The following is a 20,569-nucleotide window of genomic DNA, read 5'->3' on the forward strand; positions in this document are numbered from 1 at the left end:
GAAAGCTACAAGATAAGGAAAGGATTTGTGTTTTATGGCCACCAGCAATAAAATTCTTCTTTTATTTGGGTTTTTTTGGGAGGTGAAAATTTCAACACTTTATTTTTTTTCCTCCCCATTCCCTACTTTGGCTCTAGGTTTCACTGTTAGGCGAAAGCCTGTAATTTATTTGCTCTTGCCAGTAACATTCTGGAAGGGAGCTGTAAATCTAGAGCGCACACAGTTGGGAAATGATTTCTGAAAGAATTCTTTTGCAAATATGTGGTGCAATCCTGCGAAACGCTTCGGCCCTGACAGTCCTTAGGGGGTGGTACAGACGTATCAAAGCGTGTAGCAGCATGTGTACTCAGTGAGACTGGATGCTTTGGACTTTCCTGCGAGCTAGAGGACTTCAGGAGCTTTAGTTCATGGAGAGAAATGATTAAACCAACGGCTGACTTGCTGTTTTGTTTTCCTACGCTCAGGCTCTCACCTGAACTTTCGCCGCCTGGTATATGCTGTTGGGATATCCATAGGAGATCGCCCAGGAATGGTGGATCACTTGCTGCCTACTGATGAATCCTTTTCATCTACAAGATCTTCTCTTGGATACTTTGGGGACATGACAGCAGGGGTGAGGTCCTACCAAATGCTGCCCTCTCCCCTGTCAGAAGATGACAGCGACTCGTCCAGCTTTTGTTCTTGTTCCAGCCCTGACTCCCAGGTTCTCAGCTCCAGCTATGGAAGCACATCCAGTGCAGAAAGTCAGGACAGTATCTTAGACTACTTATTGTCCCAGGCATCTTTGGGGAACACCGCTGCGTCATGGTGGGGCAAAAGGAGACTTCAGCCAATAGTGAAAGAGGAATACTTCAGGTTGCCTGAATTTCCTGTGGATATGGAAGACTCAGGACCATTTCAGCCCACGCTTGAGGAAATCGAGGAATTTCTGGAGGAGAACATGGAATTGGAGCTCAAAGAGAGACCTAAAAGTGAGACCAAGGACTTGCGAACTTGCAGCCAAGTTTCTGTTGCTTCGCTACAGCAAAAAGACCATATGTTACCCAGCGTTAGCTTAAAAGAGAGTAAAAATGAACAGTTGAGCAGCTCAACGGAAGGTGGCCAAGCTTCAAATGGAGGAATGTCCCTGGAGAATGGGATACCGGTTATGCTCCAAATTCAGCCTGTACAGGTCAAACAGGAGTCCAACACCATCCCTAGTTCCCAAGGACCAGCACAAGAGAACATTAAAATTGCACAGCTCCTAGTCAACATCCAAGGACAGACATTTGCCCTTGTGCCTCAGATAGTTCAGTCGTCCAATTTGAACTTGTCCTCTAAATTTGTCCGCATTGCTCCCGTCCCCATCGCCGCCAAGCCAATTGGGCCAGGAGGCATGATCCAGGGTCAGACGGGAATCATCATGGGTCAGAAATTTCAAAAGAACCCTGCAGCAGAACTCATTAAAATGCACAAATGTTCTTTTCCTGGTTGTACCAAGATGTACACAAAAAGCAGCCATTTGAAAGCCCACCTGAGGAGGCATACAGGAGAAAAGCCTTTTGCGTGCACGTGGCCAGGTTGCGGATGGAGGTTAGTATTGGGGTGCAGCACTGTCCTATCCCCCTCCTCCTTTTCTTGCTCACTCGACCTAACTTGCCGAGCAAGTAGGTTTGCGCTCTGATTTATAAAGTGCTTCTGTTACCACAACTTGTTTGGTTGGTTTGAGAATTAAGACTCTTTTTTCTTCCTGTTAGGTAATCCAGGGGCTTTGATAAATTAAATAGCAGAACATCACCTGCTGGCACCAGCTGTTTGTCTTAAAAAAAGTAAAAGCAGTCCATTTTAATTTGTATTTCATTCCAAGAGGGTCAGATTAAGCTGGTTACTGCAGGCAATACCTTGTGTTCACGTCGGTCTGGCTGCAACGCACCAGCTGCAGCAGATGCTGGGCTGGTACCAGCTGAGGGCTGGATGTGCGCTGGGTGGTTTAGGGCAGAACCGCTGTGTGTGTGGCTCCAGCTGCATGGGGCTAATTGTGATCGCTGAAGCGCTGTGATAAATGTTAAGTCTGTGCAGTTTCGTAGAAAATGCACTCCATCCCACTCCTTCTGGAAATGCTGGCAGTGACACTCCGGCATGCTCTGGGTTTTATTCTCTGCGTTGATTCAGAAAAATGCGTGGGTTGCAAAAAGCTGTCAGATGTAACAACATAACCAGAAGGCAGAGGTGGAGTTAAGCATTGCTTGAATGGAAGGCTGCAGGTTTGATTGAGCAAAACGTTTCTCAGAGGGTATCTCATTATTATTATTATTTTTAAACTTGTTGAAAAATTAAAACTTTGTTAAAAATTCCTACTTTTTATTTTAAGGAAACTTTGATGGAAGCCTTCCTCAGTCTTTCCAATTAGCTGTATGAGTGGCCTGCCCGCTGACAAGTGTTAGTATACAGCACCACAAATGATGGCAAAACCAAAATCTTAACTCCCTTGTATTAAATTAAACCAGATTTCTTTCAAAGAATATCCTGCAGAGCTTCGATGAGCAATGTCTAGTGAGGAAATAGGTTGTGATCATGGAGAACAGGCAAGGTAAAAAGTAACAGAAAAGGGTTGTGTAAAAATGCAAGTATGTGAGACATGCAGCAGTTAGAGATGGCTGGATTGGTTTGAGGGAAAAGGTCAGAGTGGGGCTGAATCCTCTGCTCCCCAACTGGACCCGTTTGAAGTTTGCCTCTTGGCGGGATTGAGGAGGTCAATGCAATTAATTTCTTGGGTGATTTTCTTTCCCGTTTCACTTTATGGTGGTTCCATAAACTGCTGGTGACTTTTTTTCATTTTGTACTGGAGCCGGGCACAGCACCTCACAGCTCAGGACGCACCAAAATCAAAGCCATCTTATGTGGCTGATCAGTCCCGTAACCCGCCGTCTGGTTTGCTCCTGACCTGCAGCACAGGCGCTCGCTCCTTTTCCTTCGGTTGCCATAGGACGTGCGCACAGGCAGCAGATGCACCTCCTGCCTGTGAGCGTGCCTGTGGGCGTCGTGTTGGCTTTCCACACGCTGGGATGTGAGCAAAACTCTCGGTTTTGTGACAAATGCGTGTGGCACGTGAGGGTTTGATCCATGCCAAGATGTATACCAGTGCTCCCGGTGACTTCCGTGGCTGAAGATCAGCAGCCTGATGTGTTGCCTGTGGGTGACTTTCTGCAGCTCTGTCTTATTAGAGCTGGTGTTTGCAGGCTCCAAAGCTAAGGGGAACATTTAGGAAAAATATTAAGTGATAGGGGATGGAGATTGCATTTACACTGGGGTGCTTGCCTTCTCCCAGCATCACAGCGAATGGTGTGGGTCAAAAGCTGGATGCAGGTGTAAGGTGGGCCAAGAGAAGTGCAGGTCCTGGGCTTTTAGCCAGCCACAATTTTTTAAAGATGAGAAGCCCAACAGGGATGAGAAATTAATCCCTGTAGCCATAAGGAACGTGTGTAGCCCACAAACAGCTGCCCGAGGGGCTTTTCAAACTTTCTTTTGCTGTTTGTCTTGTTGCGTTTCACAGCCCAGGCTGGTACCCAAACACCCCCAGACTGCAGAAGGGCTCTGCTCGGAGAGGAGGGGTTTATAGCCGGCAGGACAGGCAGTGCTTGGGGAGCTGCTTCCTGCATTCATATTAATCCTCAGCATTGGCCCGAGATTCCTGCACACACCCTACGCACTGCTCGACATGAAAGGCCAGACCCGGTTGGGCACTGAATTACTCACTCCCCGTTCATCAATAAAGCATGTTTACCTTTTTCCAGAAGTCCAGTGAGAGCTGTGATCTCACATGAACTAAGTCAAATGCATCTGGACTCTCTGTTTGCTCCCAGTTTTATATCATCCCAGATGAATTGAAGCACTGAAACACTGCTGGGCTCTGCTTTCCCCCTCCCTTCCCTGCGTTCTTGTGCTTGCGTATTTATTTTTTCACCAAAGACACTTAAGATCTGACCTCACAGAAGATAGTAATTTCAAAAACAAAGCAAAGTGTTGCCTAGCACAGAGCGGCTGAGCTGTGGGGGGTTTCCCAGCTCTCTGGGCAGCCCTGCTATGGTGAAGTTGTATGCTTTAAATGCCCCAAGGTAGGGGTGTGCACACAGCAGACCTTTTTGCTAGCCCTGGGGACAGCTGGAAAGCCCCAAGCACCTCCCTGGAGGAGGCTGAACCCTGCTTGCTTGGCCCCTTCCTTGGCACGGGGCGAGAGCTGCTTGCAGCAGGCTGCGTAGCAGAGTTCGTAAGTGGCCGGTGACCCGTTGCGTTCAATAGCCCGCTGTACCGGTCAGCGCGCTGATCCGTGTCGCACCAGCTTATACCTTTGGCACACAGCAGCTCCTGGTTAGCATGCTCCTGAGACAGCCCTGACCAAAAATGCTGAGCCGTGGTGTGGGCTAGTCCCCAGCGGCTGTGTTACTGCATGGAGCAGGAGATGCCCTCCCCTCCCAAAGCTGCGGTTGTTGTAAGGCCTGGGGGGTTGGCAGTCACGTTTAAATGCCCTGCCACATCACTGGGCTGGAGACAGTTGCCCGTGCTGGCTCTGCAGGTGACTGTGCAAGCCAGGCTCTGCCTGGTTTGGTAGGGAGAGTTTAAGGGTTTGTAACGTGTGTGACCAGGAGCATGTATGGGACCTATTGAGCCTGGGGAGAACCAGCGTGGGACAGCTCAGCGCAGGTGTCTCGCAGTAGCCTTTTCTTCCTGGTGCTATGCAAAAGGGTTTGCAGGTGCGCAGGAGGAGAGCCGGTTTACTGAAGCGGTGCTTTGGGGATCAGAAGGATGAATCCAGAGCCTCCCCCCACTGTAGAGGAGGGGTACAGCCTGGGTCAGTCTTGATGGCTGGTGGCCATGGTAGGGACCGTGGAGTACTAGGCTGAAGCTATTGACTTTTCTTGCCCTGTGAGACACATAGCAATGTCCTCATTTGGCCAGGAGACATCCTACACATCAGGGAGTTCTAGGATTTGTCTCTCAAGAGATGTAGTTGCTGGTCCTCTGGGATCCCACCAGGCAGAAGGATGAAGGAGACTCTTTTAGTTTCTGTGGGATTGTCCAGATCCCTTCATCGTTCTTTTGAAGGAGAAATCATTCTGGAAATGGCAGTGACCTGGGATAGTGGGGTGTTCCTTGGGGGTACCTTGGTTTTGTTTGAATTTGGCATTCCACTGGGGATTGTTTGAAGTTTTCCTGGGGTTATCTTAGTGCCAGAACATGCTGCAAATATCATTTCAGTGCAGAGGCAGGCCACCAGATCCTCCCAGCTTCCTTGTCCTAACCTTTGCGTTGTTTTTTTGTAAACACACCGACAGCTCGAGGTTTATTTCTGGGGGCTCTGTAAGCTGATCTTTCTGTGACTGCTGGGGAACAGTATTGCAACATTCCGGCCTCCTCAGCTAAGCCCATCGTCATGAGGCAGAGTGTATTTTTATGGGATGAACTCATCCGAGCACCCAGGGTATGAGCGGAGCTGCTCTTTCCTGATATGCGCCTCTCTCCCTCACTGTCCATGGAATCCCCATCAAAATGCACTTGCAGAGCTCTTGTGCAGGATTAGGCATGTGCTACTGCACTTCTGTTGCAGACAGTGACCTTAATGGCCAAGGACATGGGACAAGGCAGCCTGGCCACATCTGGTTTTACGCCTTCTCTGAGTGATAAGCCTGTATATAAGAGGACGGGCCTTTGCAAAGGCACTTTTTCCTCTCTGCTCCCTCTTTTCCCTCTGCGTGGTTGCTACCCCTGGCAACAGGTCCATTCCTTGTCCAGCGCAGAGTCCTGATGAAGCAGTCTGCACAGGTGACATTCCCACGCCCTCCAGAAAGATGTTCAGTCCCACTCCTCCGTAGCTCTACAAGAGCATCCCTCCAAGGATGTGGCACTAGGACTAGCTCACTGCTAAGGACTTGGGAGAAATCCCTGGCCCTGATTCTCCCAGGTCTAGACAGTGGTTTTGGGAACCTGTTGCTGGAAGGAGCAGGGTTACTAGAGAAAGCAAATGTCCAGGTACTAAGGGTGAAGAGAAACCCCTGTGATAGCCCTTATAAAGAAGACGTGTCTCAGTCAAGGAACAGGTTGATGTCTCCATTACAGCATCTGCTTGTGGCTCTTAATGGTGAATTTGACTCTTTCACCGTGGGGTATCAAAGCAATGACAAGGCAGAAAAACAGGAGAATGGGTGGAGGAACCTCCCCTGGAAATGCGCCTGGGAGAGATGTGTCCACACCATATCTTGCCCATGGTGAGTACCTGCCATCTGCTTTGTGCTGGCTGCAGAACGCTCTCTGGGTAGCATCACCAGACTGAACAGCTGCGGGAACTGAGGAAACCATTCCCAGCTTTCCCAGTGCCTGCACCCTGTTACTCAACTGGTGGCGGGAGATCAGGGCTAGTTAAAACCTTTATGTGGAAACTTACTTTTCTTGCATGAAGGACTGATTCATAGGAGCCCAGCGGTCCTGTTTTCCCCCTTACATAAAAATAGCATATTCACTCTGTTGGTGATGTGATATTTTGCTCCAGAAGGGCACATTTTTCTACATGTTCTTTCCCCCATTTATTCAGCTAGTGCCCATGACTTCATTTATTTATTGTAAATAAACAGCTGATACCATTTCTTGCAAGCTCGCTCTCTGTGCCGCTCTTTGTTACTGCTCTGGCAACAAAACACTTAATTTCCCTTTGTCAGGCAGCAAGTTTTTTGTACCCATCTGGACAGGGCTGTTTTAGTGTGAAATTATTGATTAACCCTGTGGCTTCCACTCAGGTCCAAGGTGGAAATTGAGTCAGCCCTGTTGTTAAGACTAAAGGATTAAATGATTTGAATTCAGTAAGGCCTGTGGGATTCATGGTGGCTGTTTGGGGATTTTTCTGTGGAGATGGAAGGTGGGAAATACCTAAAATTGAAATTATTCTGGGAGGCTATTTTGGTAATTAAAGGCTCAATCTTGATTTCAGTTTACCCATGAAGTAACTATGCTGATGGCCATTGGGGCCCACGTGGATTTCAGCTGTTAGGATGCTGACTACTGCTGGTACTGAGATGTTCATGACTACTTATTTAGCCTGCAGGAGCACATACAAAATCCAGTTTTTCAGCTGGATCTGATAGGCCCTGTAGCTTCTGGGTAGTGATGCCTGGCTGTTATTTGGGGTCCATCTCAAACTAGGTGCAATTACTGGATGTCTGTTGTGCTCACGTCAGTGGGAGCTTGGAGCTGGCCATGCCTGTGGGACGCTGGTCTCTCTCTCTGCTTGAGAATGGTCTTGCAGGTTTGGGAGCATGGGATTTGCAGGATAGGTTGCGGGACAGGGTGTGAAGGGGACTGGCAGAGGGCTGAGGAGCAGCACTGTTTTAGTTGAGCTGTACCCACGTTATTGGGTTTAGGGCAAGGTTCGTACAAACCTTACCTCCATGCACTGCTCTGAGTCCAGAGCTGACATGGGATGAGGTTGATAATGGTGGGTTCCCATCACTGCGTCTGACTGCCAGTTCTGTCACTGGCCCTCTTGCGTGTCCCTTTCAGTTGGCACGTTAGGGCCTTGCCACAAGCCGGGTCTCCCAGTGCCCTGAGAGGACTTTCATCTTCTGCTGTGAGAGATTTAACAATGTGAAAACCCATTTACCTGCAACGGCTTCTCTTCTCTTGCAGGTTCTCCCGGTCAGATGAGCTGTCCCGGCACAGGCGCTCCCACTCAGGGGTGAAACCCTATCAGTGTCCTGTCTGCGAGAAGAAGTTTGCTCGAAGTGACCACTTGTCCAAACATGTCAAGGTGCATCGGTTTCCACGAAGCAACCGCTCCGTCCGCTCTGTGAACTGATTGGTCCCGCTTTCCCCTTCCCGCCCAGCCATCCTACAGCAGCTGATGACAGCACTTTGCTCACTATATTTCTAGTGATAATTTATTTGTCTCCACAGAACAGTCAATGCTGTTACTTGATACCATCGTGTCTGAGTGTCCCATGTCCTTCAAAGATGATTTGAGAATGAAGCTCTTTTTGGGTCAAGGGAGGGGGGATGATTCTTCCTTTTTGTCTTTTTTTTTTTTTTAAAGATATTCTCCTTTCCTTCTATCTTTCCGTCCTTTGCTGCTGCTTCTTTTGGAAATTACAGTGTTTTATTTTTAGCTGTTTTCTGCTGCACAGGAAAATGTAAGAGTTGCTTGCTGCTAGTTAATTATAGCCCTGGCATTCCTAAGGGCTTTGCTCATGTACAGGCCATTCATTGTGAGTTTTTATTAAGCTGCACTATTTGTCCAGTTTGGAAACAGCAAATTCCTTTTGAAATGAAAACAACTCCTTTGTTTTTGGGTCGCCTGAGCCAAGGATTTGTAGGGGCTGGCTATAGGAGGAGGAACAGTGGGAGTCAGGGACAGGGGGAGGTAAGGCATGGAGAAGGCTGGAATGTGCCTTCGTGCCTCTCTGACTTCCCCGGCTCACATTTACCTTTTCCTTGGCTAGGGCTATATATAAATATTTATGTATATATATTCATACATACGTACAAATATATATATATTTAAGCATATCCCAAGCAAACCCAGAAGCTCAGGCGGGATGAAATGGCTTGGAGTGGAGCCTTTTGGTGTGGCTGAGCGCATACCGTGTGCATGCTTCTCCTGTCCTGTGCTGCCGTGGGGGTGGAAGGATGCCCATGCATCGAAGGAAACGCTGCTTTCCTTTGACTCTGGTTCGCAGCATCCACTGCCTTTAGCAGAAGAGCTGTTGTCTGTCGTGTAGAGCAGCAGGAAGCCATGTGTGAGAGAGAATGGCCGAGCTCTGTTCCTGTCTCTGCTCCTGTCCTCTTGCGTGATCTTGGGGGAGAAACCAGATGGCCAGCCCCAGAGGTGCCCGGTGGTCCGGGTGAGCACTGGCCACCCCGAGCATCCACTGCAAGCCACTGCCTTGCTGGTTGGAGCCGAGTCTCCATTTGCCCGCTGGCCAGCAGGATCTTGTAGGAGGTACCAGTACCCAGGGAGGGTGGGAGGCAGCATGGCCCGATGGGACAGCACCGCGAGATCTTCTGTCCAAGGGCAATCTTCAGTGCTAATCCCTCCTTCCCCAAAGCCATGTCAGAGCTCCACACAGCTGGGGTGGGCGAATGGGTGAGAACAGTAGCCAAAAGAAACAAATTCGTGTGGTTGCTGGCTAAGAAGGGAATTTAAACAAATAATCAGATGGTAGCAGGCAAGTGATTTTGTTTGTGTTTCTACTTTTTATTTTGTTTTTCCTTTTGAACTCTGGTGATTGTAAGAAGCTTTAGAAGAAAATAGAATTCAGTAATTAGGAACGATTTTATAATGGATGTTGCATTTCCTTTCCGTTCGCAGACGGCATCTGTTTGTCTTTTTGTTGGCAAATGGGAAATAGGAAACTGCGATTCTGGCGCTAGGCAGAGCAGGAGCCCGTGCTGTGCAAGAACAGCAGGTCTAGCTGAAGTGAATGCATTCCTTTTGTCCTCTAGAAATTAATATAAATGAACTATCATCTATTGACTGGTTTATATCACATCCTATGAATGTATGTAAATAAAACTGTACATAGATGCATATCTATATAAAATATCTTTTAATAACATATCAAAATTTGTGTAAATTGGAAACAAAAATACCTATAAAGCCAGTGTACATAAGTTACAATTCTGTATATTTTCTTTTGTTCTTCATAAAAAAATATTTACTTTGACAATAAAATGAAAATGGAAATTTTAAATCCCTTCTTGAAATTATTACTCATTAATTTCCTTTGTAGCCAGATCTGTAATCATTAGTGCTTGAAATTTTGATTCACCTGGATGTAACTTTTCAGGTGCTGCAGAGCAGGGAGATTATGGAACAGATCTGAAGTTGCCTTCAGAAAGAAGTTTTTCTCATCTCAAAGTTCTTGGGAGGCGCGAGATGTTTCAGCTTTCCCTTCGCCGGAGCCCTCACGCCTCGCCTGGCAGCTGCACTGGGACCCGAATGTCTTCTGTGGTTTCTGACTGCTGTGGAACAGGTCTGTAGCTGCAGTAAAACTGTGGTTAATCAATTAGAGCAAGCAGGTTTTGAGGAAATTCAAGCTGTAGTGGTTAGCGTGAAGGAGGAAGGGCTTCAGAGGCTTCTTGAGACTGTGACAGTGACTCACTGTGTGACCCAGGACAAAGGACCTAATTGCCATGTGCCACAGTTCCCTTACTTGTAAAATGGGGATAATAATGCATCATGGTGATACTGTAGGACTTGATTTACGTTTGTGTGAGCCTTGGATGGAAGGAGCAAGCAATAAGATTGGTAGTCACAGGATTAGATTGTGAAAGAAAGGCTCTTTTCAGTGGAGGTCCTGGTCCCAAGGTGCTTCAGTTGGCTCTTCTGTAAATCCCATGTCTGAAAGAGTGATGTGAAGACCTGTAGTATGAATCATGTCTCAGGCCTGAGGAGAAGATACCCTGTCCTGCAACAACCATTGCTTCCCATTCGTAACAACCGGGGCATGAACATGATGCTCTTGTGATCTGCAAGCCAGGACATCTCTTGCATTGTGCTTTTGGTTGCTTGGCCTCCACTGGAAGAAGAAACCAGCAACGTTACTGGTGTCAAAATCACTTCTGAGTCTCCATGGGAGCAATGGACAGTGGGTCCAGATCTTCTCCCAGCAAGAATCACTCTGAGACTAATGGGCACTTAGGGATTAAAGTCTCTCCCTGATGAGCAGCCACCAAAAACTGCCAGCTGATGAGCCAGGGATCTCCAGACCTCCAAATATGTTTCCTAGAGGATCCCAATGAATCTGGCAAGAGGACCAAGGGATGTGGCAGAGTAAGTTCTGTTCACTCCAGGTTGTTACTTCCTGAAGACCAGAGTCCTAAGGACAGCTGTTTTAAGAGTGCTAGTCACATAGACGCTTTAATTAGCAAGCCTGCACCGGGAGGATCTCCGATTCCCTTCTGTTCTCACCCTATCGACATCATGCATTAAACCAGCTGCTTTAGTTTAATCAGCGTCTCAGTCTCCTCCCCATCTCATCTGGAGTTCTGATATTGCTGTAACATTGGGCAATTCACCCTGCAAGACACTTGGGGCAGAAGTTGTTATTCCTCTGCAAGAGGCAGTACTTAAAGCTGAAGTGAGTAGTACAAAATACCTGCTGTTGGAGCACAGTGGTGCAGAAATGTGAGATCTAAGCTATATTTTAGCCTGGAATATTTTCCATGAAACACTCTCTTTCCTTTTTCTTTTTTTTTCTTTTAGGTATGTTTTCTGAGTGTGGGTTGTGTGGGGTTTTCTGGCTAATACCTGTAAGGAAATTTAAGTTTATATAAAAGTTGCCACATTTTATTCAAGAGTGTAGGGCCATGTTTGCTGTGAATAGGGAGTTAGTTCTGCATGAAACCTAATGATTTTTCAGAGGTGTGCCTCAAAAAAGTAGAAATTTCCAGGAGATTTTGATGTTTGTTTTATGTGGAGTTGTTGGCCTGCCTCGGCTGTGCTGATTCATGAGAAGAATGTGGTGTTGCTTTAAACCTGATTATTCTTTACCCACTTCAAGATAACACATATTTAAGTGCTTTGATGCCACAACTATAGATGAATTTAATATGTTCCTGCTTCAGCAACTCTGCACGGCAAAACACAGCATGGCAACATCATACATATGCATAAATCTCATTGACTTAAAACACCTATAACTGAGTTTCTGAGGTGTGAATGGGCACGTGTGTAGTGTTAGAGCCTTCACATAACAATCGTGATCTGGTTCCTAACACGTGCAAGCTCTCTTTAAGTCTCCAAGAGGTTTTACTGGCAGTTTCTGGCTGTTTATAGTGTCTTCATCAGAGCTAGGGGTGAAGGAACAATGTTAGGAAAGGTGACAAGCTGACAACTGGGGAGGTTGTACTCGAGGTAAGGACTAAGCAAATGGAGTAAAAGTAAAGTGCTATTTCTGTAAGGCGACCTGACTTCAGTGGCCTGTGGCTAAATGCAGAGCAGTGGAGTGATGTGTCTGAGACCACAGAGCAACGCAAAGGGGAAATGGGAACAGAAACAAGAAGTCCCAAATCTCCTTCACCCCAGGCAGTGGCACAGTCCATGCATCACACAGCACAGCAGGTTATAGAAGGCAAAGAGTAATGAGACACGTGAGGCATCAGATAAACAAAGAAAGGTAAAGACGGGACACGAGATAAAGTCAGGCTGCACTGATAACATCTACTTTGGGAAAGGATGCCAAGGAGAGAAGAAGGAGAGCTCGCTTGCTGGTGTGTTGCACTTGGGAGTCACCAAGGTAAAACACCCTATAAAGGGTCCTGCTCCCCTGACCTGTGTTATGTGGAGTTTTTTCCCCCAGTAGTTTGGGGGGAGCTCAGGGAGCTGCATCCCTGTGGAAAGCAAACCAGCCCATCGAGCAGGGTGGTGTGATGGAAGGTGGCAAATCTGGCTCCCTGGAAGAGTGCTTGGGTTTAGACCCTGTGATGTTTGCAACAGTCTTCCACTTCCCACCCTCCCTGGAGGGTTGTTTTCACTTGAATCCTTCTGCCAGGAGCCTTCTCCTTGTCTAAATAGCCACTATACATTTAATGCAAACAACCAGGTGACTCCAGCACAAAGCCAGTGGCAATAAGCCAGTGTTAATGATTACCCCGGGCCCCTTGGGTTATGTAAGCCTGGATGTGCTGTACCATGGGCTCTCAGCTCAGACATGCCCTCCCCATCTGGGAGAAATACCAAGGACCTGCCAACACAGATAGAAAGCTGTTTGGAGCCAGCTGGGATTTTCTTTCTCCCCTTTTGACAGCACCTATGAAACCCGTTATTCATGTGGTTCAGTGATTGCCATGCTTTGCTTACTTGTTATTCAGAGACACTGCTTTTAAAGAATGAGTTGTGCTAAGCTCCCACTGACTTCAGCACAAGCCAAGGACAGTGACCACCATGGCTTATCCAGGGAAAACCCCCTCAGCTAAGGCAGGGACCTCAGGTTCTGGTGCATCCTTGGCTTCCATTGCTCATTTCTTCTGGAACATCTGTGGTTTTGTGGCTTTCAATCGCTTCTCCCCAGGTTTTAGTTTTGTTCTTGCCTTTTTTTTTTTTTTTTTGGGACAGTGTTTGAAGGTGTGTGGTGTGTGAAAAACAGATATTGTGAAAAATTTTCTAGCCTTAACATCTAGTGTGTGTTTGCATGCAGCTAATAGGATGGAACTTAATGACTCTTCTGGTCAAATGACCTTATATCATGAAGTTTGTAGCTCCTCAGTGCTCAGTGTTTTACCGGTCTGAGCTTTGATCAGCTCTGCCAGCTCAGTGCAGGTCTTCCTCCAGCTGCAGCTGGAGCACAGCCTTCATCTCTTGCCTTGTTCCCTTCCCTATTGCTTTTCTAATGCTTTTGTGATTAGGCTCACTCAAAACCCACGCCAGCACTTGATCTACAGAGATAAGGCTGGATGAAGTTCTTAGCCCTTGGAGAAGTCTACTGTGGAGAGCTTTCATCAGCTCACCAATCCTGCCCAACGGAGTGTGTATGCCTTGGCCAGCATCTTGCTGAGACCCCGCTTGCTATTTAAGTGTCCTGTGGTTTAGAGCAACATCTGGTAAAGCTCTGGCCATCACGAGCAGAGGGCAGTGCTTGCATCTCTGCCGAGTGCCGCAAGCTGAGGCGTCAGGTAATATGGGAGTGAAATACATGAATGACAAGTTACTGTTGGGAAAGCCAGCTCTCCTCTTGCTCACACCAGTGCACATCTGGTAACTCTTCCCATGCTCATGCTGGCATCATAAGAACCCTGGAAGGGAGAGAAAATTAAGGTGAATGCGGCCTATAGCTTTCTGGAGGGGACTGGAGGAGATAAACCAGAAAGTGAAGCAAGTTACGGTGTAACGGGCATGGTTCTGTCTTTTCCAGCACAAATAGAGTGACAGCCCCTTTTTGCAGAAGGGGCTCTACTTGTTGTCAGGAGGAGGGTGGTCTGAGCGAGCAGCCAGCATCAGAGCAGCCAGTGTACAGTGCATGGGGAACAGCAGCTTTACGGCAAGGGGCTTAGTAAACAATTTGTAGGTTGTGCCTTGGACAGACATAAAGAGAAGGGGTGGGATTGCTGTCAGTCCTTCACATCCCCTTCCTTGTGTAAGGGTGCAGATTTTCTCCTCCTGTCTCTGTGGATGATTCTTGGAGTGGCCTCAAGTGAGCACTTCCCAAAGCAGAAATATTACTTGTCCATATGACCCAGATACTGGGAACTTCAATAATTACAAGACACTCTGAGATCTTTGGTGGAAACATCTATCCAGGAATTGTTTTGCATGTGACTGAGGGTGGAGTCCAGCAACCCACAAAGAAAGGTACAAAGGATTACTGTTCTGTATCTAAAAAGGGCCTCTGGCATCTGCCTCTCCTAATAAATCCAGTGGGCACCAGTTTAAGCCCTGCTAGTTATTCCAACGTTATGGTTTCAAATACAGGGATAGGGCTATTGGGCTGAAAAGCATCCAGGTATTTAGTAAACTCGCCTTCCATAAGTGAAGGAGTGACGTGAATGTTCGAGTTTGGCTGTTGACTGCTGACTTTTTCTGAGAAGTCTATAAACAGCAGCCAGGTAGTCTCTCACTTTTTGTTTCTGTGGTGTGCGTTGTTTTTCCATGGACAACATGTCCTGGACCTGAGAGGGTTGGCTGGAGCTAGATTAATTCAGACCGAGTGTCCCTAGGGGCAGATAATGCATCAGGGAGGGCAAAGGGCTTGGAAATTTCGTTATGTCAGAACGGCCGTCCTGCAGCCAGAGCGGCTGGAAAAACACCCGGGGTTTGCTGCGCTGATGGCAGCAGCGCCGTAGCAAGACGTTCCACAAACCGGTGCCTGTGCTGGGCCTCGGCTCTGCTGGGATGGTTCTCAGGTCTGACTGGGACACTGGTACCGCAGAGCCGAGATGCAGATGGGGGCATCCCAGGGCTGACGTGGGGAGCCCCTTGCTGTAAATGAGACCTCTCTGCCTCGGATGATATGGAAATGGCCTCTGGTTCAGGCTCGTCCCTTCTGGAAGTGTCAGATGCTATTAGGGAAGGTCAGCTTTGGCTGGAAGGGGAGCACAGGGTGACGAGCAACCTGTCCTCTCTCAGAAAATCGAGTTAGTTACAGCTGACAAGTTCGCTGGTAAACTCTCCCTCTTGCTCCCTAGGAATTAATGGCACAACTGGAGGGTGTTCATTTACCTGCTACCCAAGACCTTTAGTCTCCTCGTAGGCGATTCCAACAATTGATACATAAACACACATTAGTAAGATATTTCCTTTTGAGAGAGCATGGATTTTCTCTGGCACCGAAGCTCACAACAGCCCTTCTCAAGCACTGCCCCGTTGCCTGAGCACTTACCCCTCGTGCAGTATCGCTGGCACTGCCTTGTAGATATTCCAGGCTTGTGTGTGAGATCGGTGACACCACGAAAGTTTAATGCAAATCAATCCATGCCATGTGTAAAGCAATGATTAGGAAATCTGAATTGGTCCTAATGGCTTCATGTGGGTTACCTGACACCCTGTGGCAGATCCCTGGTGGGTGGAGGACTCTGAATCCAGGGAGAGATAGAGCCACCTTCCTCTCTTTGCTCCTGCATTTTCATGTTAATCTCAGTGAAACAAATTAGCTCTCCTAAATTAATAAAAATATTGGCACTTCTCTAGCATCTTCCAGCTGAGGAGCAGAACATGCTTCCCAGTGGAGAATTAAGCCTTTCAAGCCCCCTGAAGAGTAGTTGTCACCATCATTGTCCAAAGTCAGAAAAAGAATTTAAGTGATTTATCCAATAATTCTTAGGGAGCTTGTGGCAGAACTGTAGAGCAAACACAAACGCACCAATTCCTTCTCAGGCCTGGGCCTTAATCACAGCTTTACCTCTTGATGTGATTTTTGGGCTGTGTACACACTGATGTACAGATGTGATTAATTGAAGCACAAAGGGGGGAGAAGTGGGGCTGCTTTTTAGCCCTCTGGATTGGCTTAAGACCTGCATGAGTCAAGCACAGGGAATGATAAACGTGTTCATCTTGCTGATGTGGCATGAGTGATGCTGGCGCAGGGGTGCTGCAGCCCTCTCAGCTGCTGCTGGACCTAGGGAGCAGCGGAGGAACAACTTGACCATATCTGCTTGTGACTTTTTGAGTACTTGCAATGGCCTTCGGTGACCTGTGCAGGTGGGTTCATGTTCTTTATCTTCTGTGGGGACCATGTTGGCTCCCACAGTAAGTAGCAAGTTCAGCTTGATTTTTATTTTCCTGACTTTATCACCCCGTAAAGCACTTCCGTGCTGCTTAAGACTTCACCCTTACAGTGTGATCAAAAGGAGGCTGATTTGCACGTCCAGAGCTTTCCTTGCCCTAAAATCCAACTTGCACCTTGCAGTACTTTATTATACATCTACCTACAGCCTTTCCATCCTTCACTTTCATACTTTCTGCTTATAAGGGCTCTTCTCATACATTTGTTTAAAAGAAAATGACCAGCTGCTGATGCTCGCTCTGTATGTGAGCTCGCTCTCTAGCTGTTACCTATTAACACAAACATTTTAGATTGCGTAAGAGTGCCTGTTTTCAAAGTTAGTACAGAAGATCTAGTCCAATGTAATCTCTGCTGTTAATTCTGATCTTTTATTCAACTTCTGCAACTAGATAATTTGCACTGGATTTAATAAACTCTACTCTTTGTTGTGAAAAGTTCTAATTATTACTTTCAAGCCAGTTGATCGGGTCATCAACAAACTCGTCACTACCTAGAGTGACATGCTGTTGAGAGAAGGGTTTGTATCTGTCTTATTCATAGTAACTGGGTAGGTATATGTAACCCACAGAGAAACCTCACAGATAGAGTCTCTGTGTCACAGATGCAGTGCATTTGCAGGGCAAAGGGTAGCCCGAGTAGCTGACCATCTAACAAGATGTGCAGGACAAATAAAGCACATCTGGACCTGCCCAGAAAAAACCAATTCCTGTTAATTGGGAAAAACCGAAAGTGTTCACCAGATGTGAGAGAGCAAGGGAGCAGGAGAGACAGCGGGATTGCTAGTGCAGTGTCAGGCAGGCACCAGGGATGCCGGCTGTGCTGGTCCAGTTCCCAGAGCTGCTGGAGTGGTCCCTCAGTGTGGCAATGCCATGCCCGGACCTACCAGTGTTGGGTGTTTGGAAGTGATGCTCCTTCCCCATTTTCTTTCCACTGAGGCTCCCCTTGTTAACCAAGGATGTTGTGATTTAACCAGAAAGACTCTATTGATGAGCTAATTTTACAGACAAAGTTTCTAATGCCAAACGTCCCAGCTAGATGGGGGTGCTTAAGTGAGGTGCTTGCAGGAGTCATGCGGCTATGCAGAGAGGAGCAGAATCTTCTCGTTGGCTGTCCTTGAGGACCCCTCATGAGGACACATCTGTATCGACATTAATTGAAGTTGATTAACCGTTAACGGGCGTGAAGACAGTGAAGGGCTCTCCATAATCCACTTGTCTCTGCCATCAGCACCTCCTCTCTCCTCCTTGTTCAAGGTTTTCCACTAGTCAAAACTTTTCTGTCAAATGAACTTCATGTTTTTTCACTTTTTGTAAAAGATTTTTATGCTTTCTTTTTGTCAAATGGGAACTTCAAGGAGAATCGATGTGATTTTCTTCAAACCTCAGCAGTTCTCTTTGAAGTTGACTCTTTCTTCACTTTACAGCTATTCAGAAATGCGATTATTATGACCAAAGCATGAACAGCTCACTGGAACAGACTTTTTTCATGTTTGTAGACATTTTTCCTGTGACAAAATCCACTGTACCCTGCTTGTCTTCGGAAAATACCCACTTTACAGTCCCATGGCTGCAACCTCTAAATGCAACCATATGAGAAAAGCCCTTTGCTGTTCCCCTTGTCGGGCATCAGCACGCAGACTCCACCCATGAAGACCATCTCAAGGCCATTTTCATACTCCAGGGGAAGTGCAACACCAGAGAGAAGTAAAGGCTCCACTGAAGTCTTTAAAGCCTTCAAGTGGAGGAAGCAACAACAGCATAATGTTTCTGATTAGTGTTGCAATGTGACAGCATTCCTCATGAGGAAAAAAGACAGAAAAACTCTATCAAAGACATTTAGAACTTCCAGCTCATATTCTCAGCCATTCCTGAGCTCAGTCATTCTTCGCTGTGCTTTGCTTTCTCTGGTCAGTGATATTATTGAGGCAATGCAGAGATATCAGCTCCCCTTATTTGTCAGACAGGGACAGAGGTGAACCTGCAGCAGATGTGGAAACATGACAGGCACCTTTTGACGTCCTGCCTTATGTTTAACCTGTGAGCCTGCAGCTGCCAGGCTGATAAGCAGCACATGGATTTGGAGCCTCTCCTATTTGGGCTCATGGTGCAGAGAGCAAGACTAACAAAGGGCTTTCAGCCAGATGAAGACTCAGCTCTGTCAATGAAGGCTAAATCTTACTGAGCTTGTCAGAGCCATGGCTTCACCCTCAGCTTGTACTCCCGCAGCCTTCCCACGCAGGGTTAACGACTTTGCTTGCTGGGTTGATCTGGGAGGTAAATGGTATTCTCACCTGGGTCAGGGGCTATCAGAGGTCTCAGCTGAGGGCATCTCCAGGCTCCCATAAGGGGAGGAACTTGAGCTTAAGAGTCCCCTAGGGAGCAATGAAGGAAGGAGACTCTAGTAAGGAGCAGCTGGCCTGTGCAGTGGGATGCTTTGATGAAATCAACCTTCAGCAGGTACTGTGTTAGAGAGGCTGTGATAGACATGGTTGAACTTCAACACGGTTGAACCTCTTGGGTGTTTTTTAATTATGTCTTTCTTTTTTTGAGGAAAGAGGGTACTTGCAGGGATGAAAGAGGCTTGATGCTGGTGGATAAGAGACCATTTGCTGGTGTTTGAGCCCAGGTGGTGATGAATTGTGCTTGGCTCAGAGGAGGCAGAGATGCTTCTTAACCAAGGTGCCTGAGCCTGGGGCTCTGGTTGTGTTTGGCCTTGCTTAGGGGGATGTAAGGTTGATTCTCTGGTTCAATTCAGGTGACTGGACCTAGGCTGAACTACAAAGTGTGACACAGGGAATTGTGCTCCTTTCTGGACCTGTTCTTTTTCTTCTCCTGGTGCAGACGAGGGCTTCCTCCTGCTCTAATGTCCTGGTGTAAAAATAAGCCTCTTGTCAATTCTTTGTTTTCCTCTTTTCTGGATAAAAGAGGCTGTGATCTGAACCAGAAAGGCAAGCACACAGGCTGTTTACTGGGAGGCAAGGAGGAGCAAACACTGTTTAGCCTCTGAGCTAGAGAGTTTCCTAGTACAGGGCACAGTCCAGATTTTTCCATGTGTGGGCTTGAGGCCAGACATCACCCTGACAACATGTGGGAACATAAATACAAACAAAAATAATTTCCAGATGAGGGATGTATGCAATGTTTTCTTTTACTGGCATTTATGCTTGCTTATTTGGCTGAAGTTGACAATCAAATCTGCTTATTGCAACAGGGTAGCGGGATGATGCTAGGAACAGCAAAAGTGCCTGATCTGCTGTGTCTGCATCCCAAGAGGGGTATTAAAACCCATGGCAGCCACCTCTGGGAGGCCCTCTGCAACTGTCAGAGGGTGACAGGACCCAGGAACCAGCAGGAACAGTATTGTTGGAGAAAAACCTTTTGGGAGACCCTGGCTGACCTATAAGTGTTTAGGAGCTTTTGCTTTGTGTCCCATCTTGTGAGCCTCCTCTTGTCTGACTTTGATGCTTTAGGTCTCCTCCTTGCAGTGTGTCCTCATGGATCTGGGTACGACTGTATCCCCAGGAAGTAAGAGTAGTCCCCTGAGGAAAGGAGGTTTTGAATTTTATCTTCTTTCACTTGTAAATGATATTAGTGGGGGACTTAAAGATGATTTTAGGGATTCTCCCAGCCAAAACAGTCTGATCCCAGTGGGATTAGGGTTGGCTTGAGCTGCATGCCCAGCATATCTCAGGTTTCCTGTGGGGGAATAGGGGGAGATACCAGGGGACTGTAGCCCCTTGTCTTATATTGGCATCAACTTCTTGTTCCCTTCTGCACTGTGTGCCTTACTCATGGGGCCACGCAGTCTGTTTCTGATCTCACCTGAAGCTGGAGGTATGAAAGCAGTATTTCTGGCTCCTTTTTTATACTGAAAGATAAAAACTTTTTTTTTTTTTTAATGTGTGTGTGTATACATATATACATGCACACTCCTATAGATAGTACAAAAATATGCTGCTCCAAACAATGCTACCAAGGTGCTTAGGCATGATTCTATACTGCAGCCCTTAGAGGAGGTTCTGTTCTGCCTGACCACAGAATTTCTTGCTGACTTTATCCCCAAGGCAACAACCCAGATCACAAAAATGACACCAGCTTAAAACTGGTGAGAGGGTGAAAGGGCTGACTGGTGCTGGGTGCCCTTGTAGCTATGTATCCTCTTTTTTTCATCCTGAAAAAAATCAGCCTATGAATATAGCTTGGTTATATTACAATAGCCAGTCCCTGACGTTGCTGCTTTGAGTCTGTATATCTAACAGGTCTAAAAATAACTACATAAATCACTCAAATGAGGTAGTAAGCAAATAGATTTGCCCACCTGTTTATTAA

At 47.0% G+C, this 20,569-nt stretch overlaps 1 protein-coding gene across 1 annotated transcript; it reads left to right on the top strand.

Moving 5' to 3' along the window:
* The first annotated feature begins 529 nt into the window (after positions 1-529).
* KLF15 (Kruppel-like factor 15) lies at positions 530-7,822 on the top strand. Its single transcript, XM_010153405.1, has 2 exons — positions 530-1,572; positions 7,654-7,822. Exons 1-2 carry the CDS (start codon positions 530-532, stop codon positions 7,820-7,822), a joined length of 1,212 nt encoding a protein of 403 aa, XP_010151707.1.
* The last annotated feature ends 12,747 nt before the right edge of the window (positions 7,823-20,569 follow it).

The sequence above is a fragment of the Eurypyga helias genome, unplaced genomic scaffold, assembly GCF_000690775.1.
Source record: "Eurypyga helias isolate BGI_N326 unplaced genomic scaffold, ASM69077v1 scaffold2126, whole genome shotgun sequence".
In the NCBI taxonomy this organism is placed as follows: Eukaryota; Metazoa; Chordata; class Aves; order Eurypygiformes; family Eurypygidae; genus Eurypyga; species Eurypyga helias.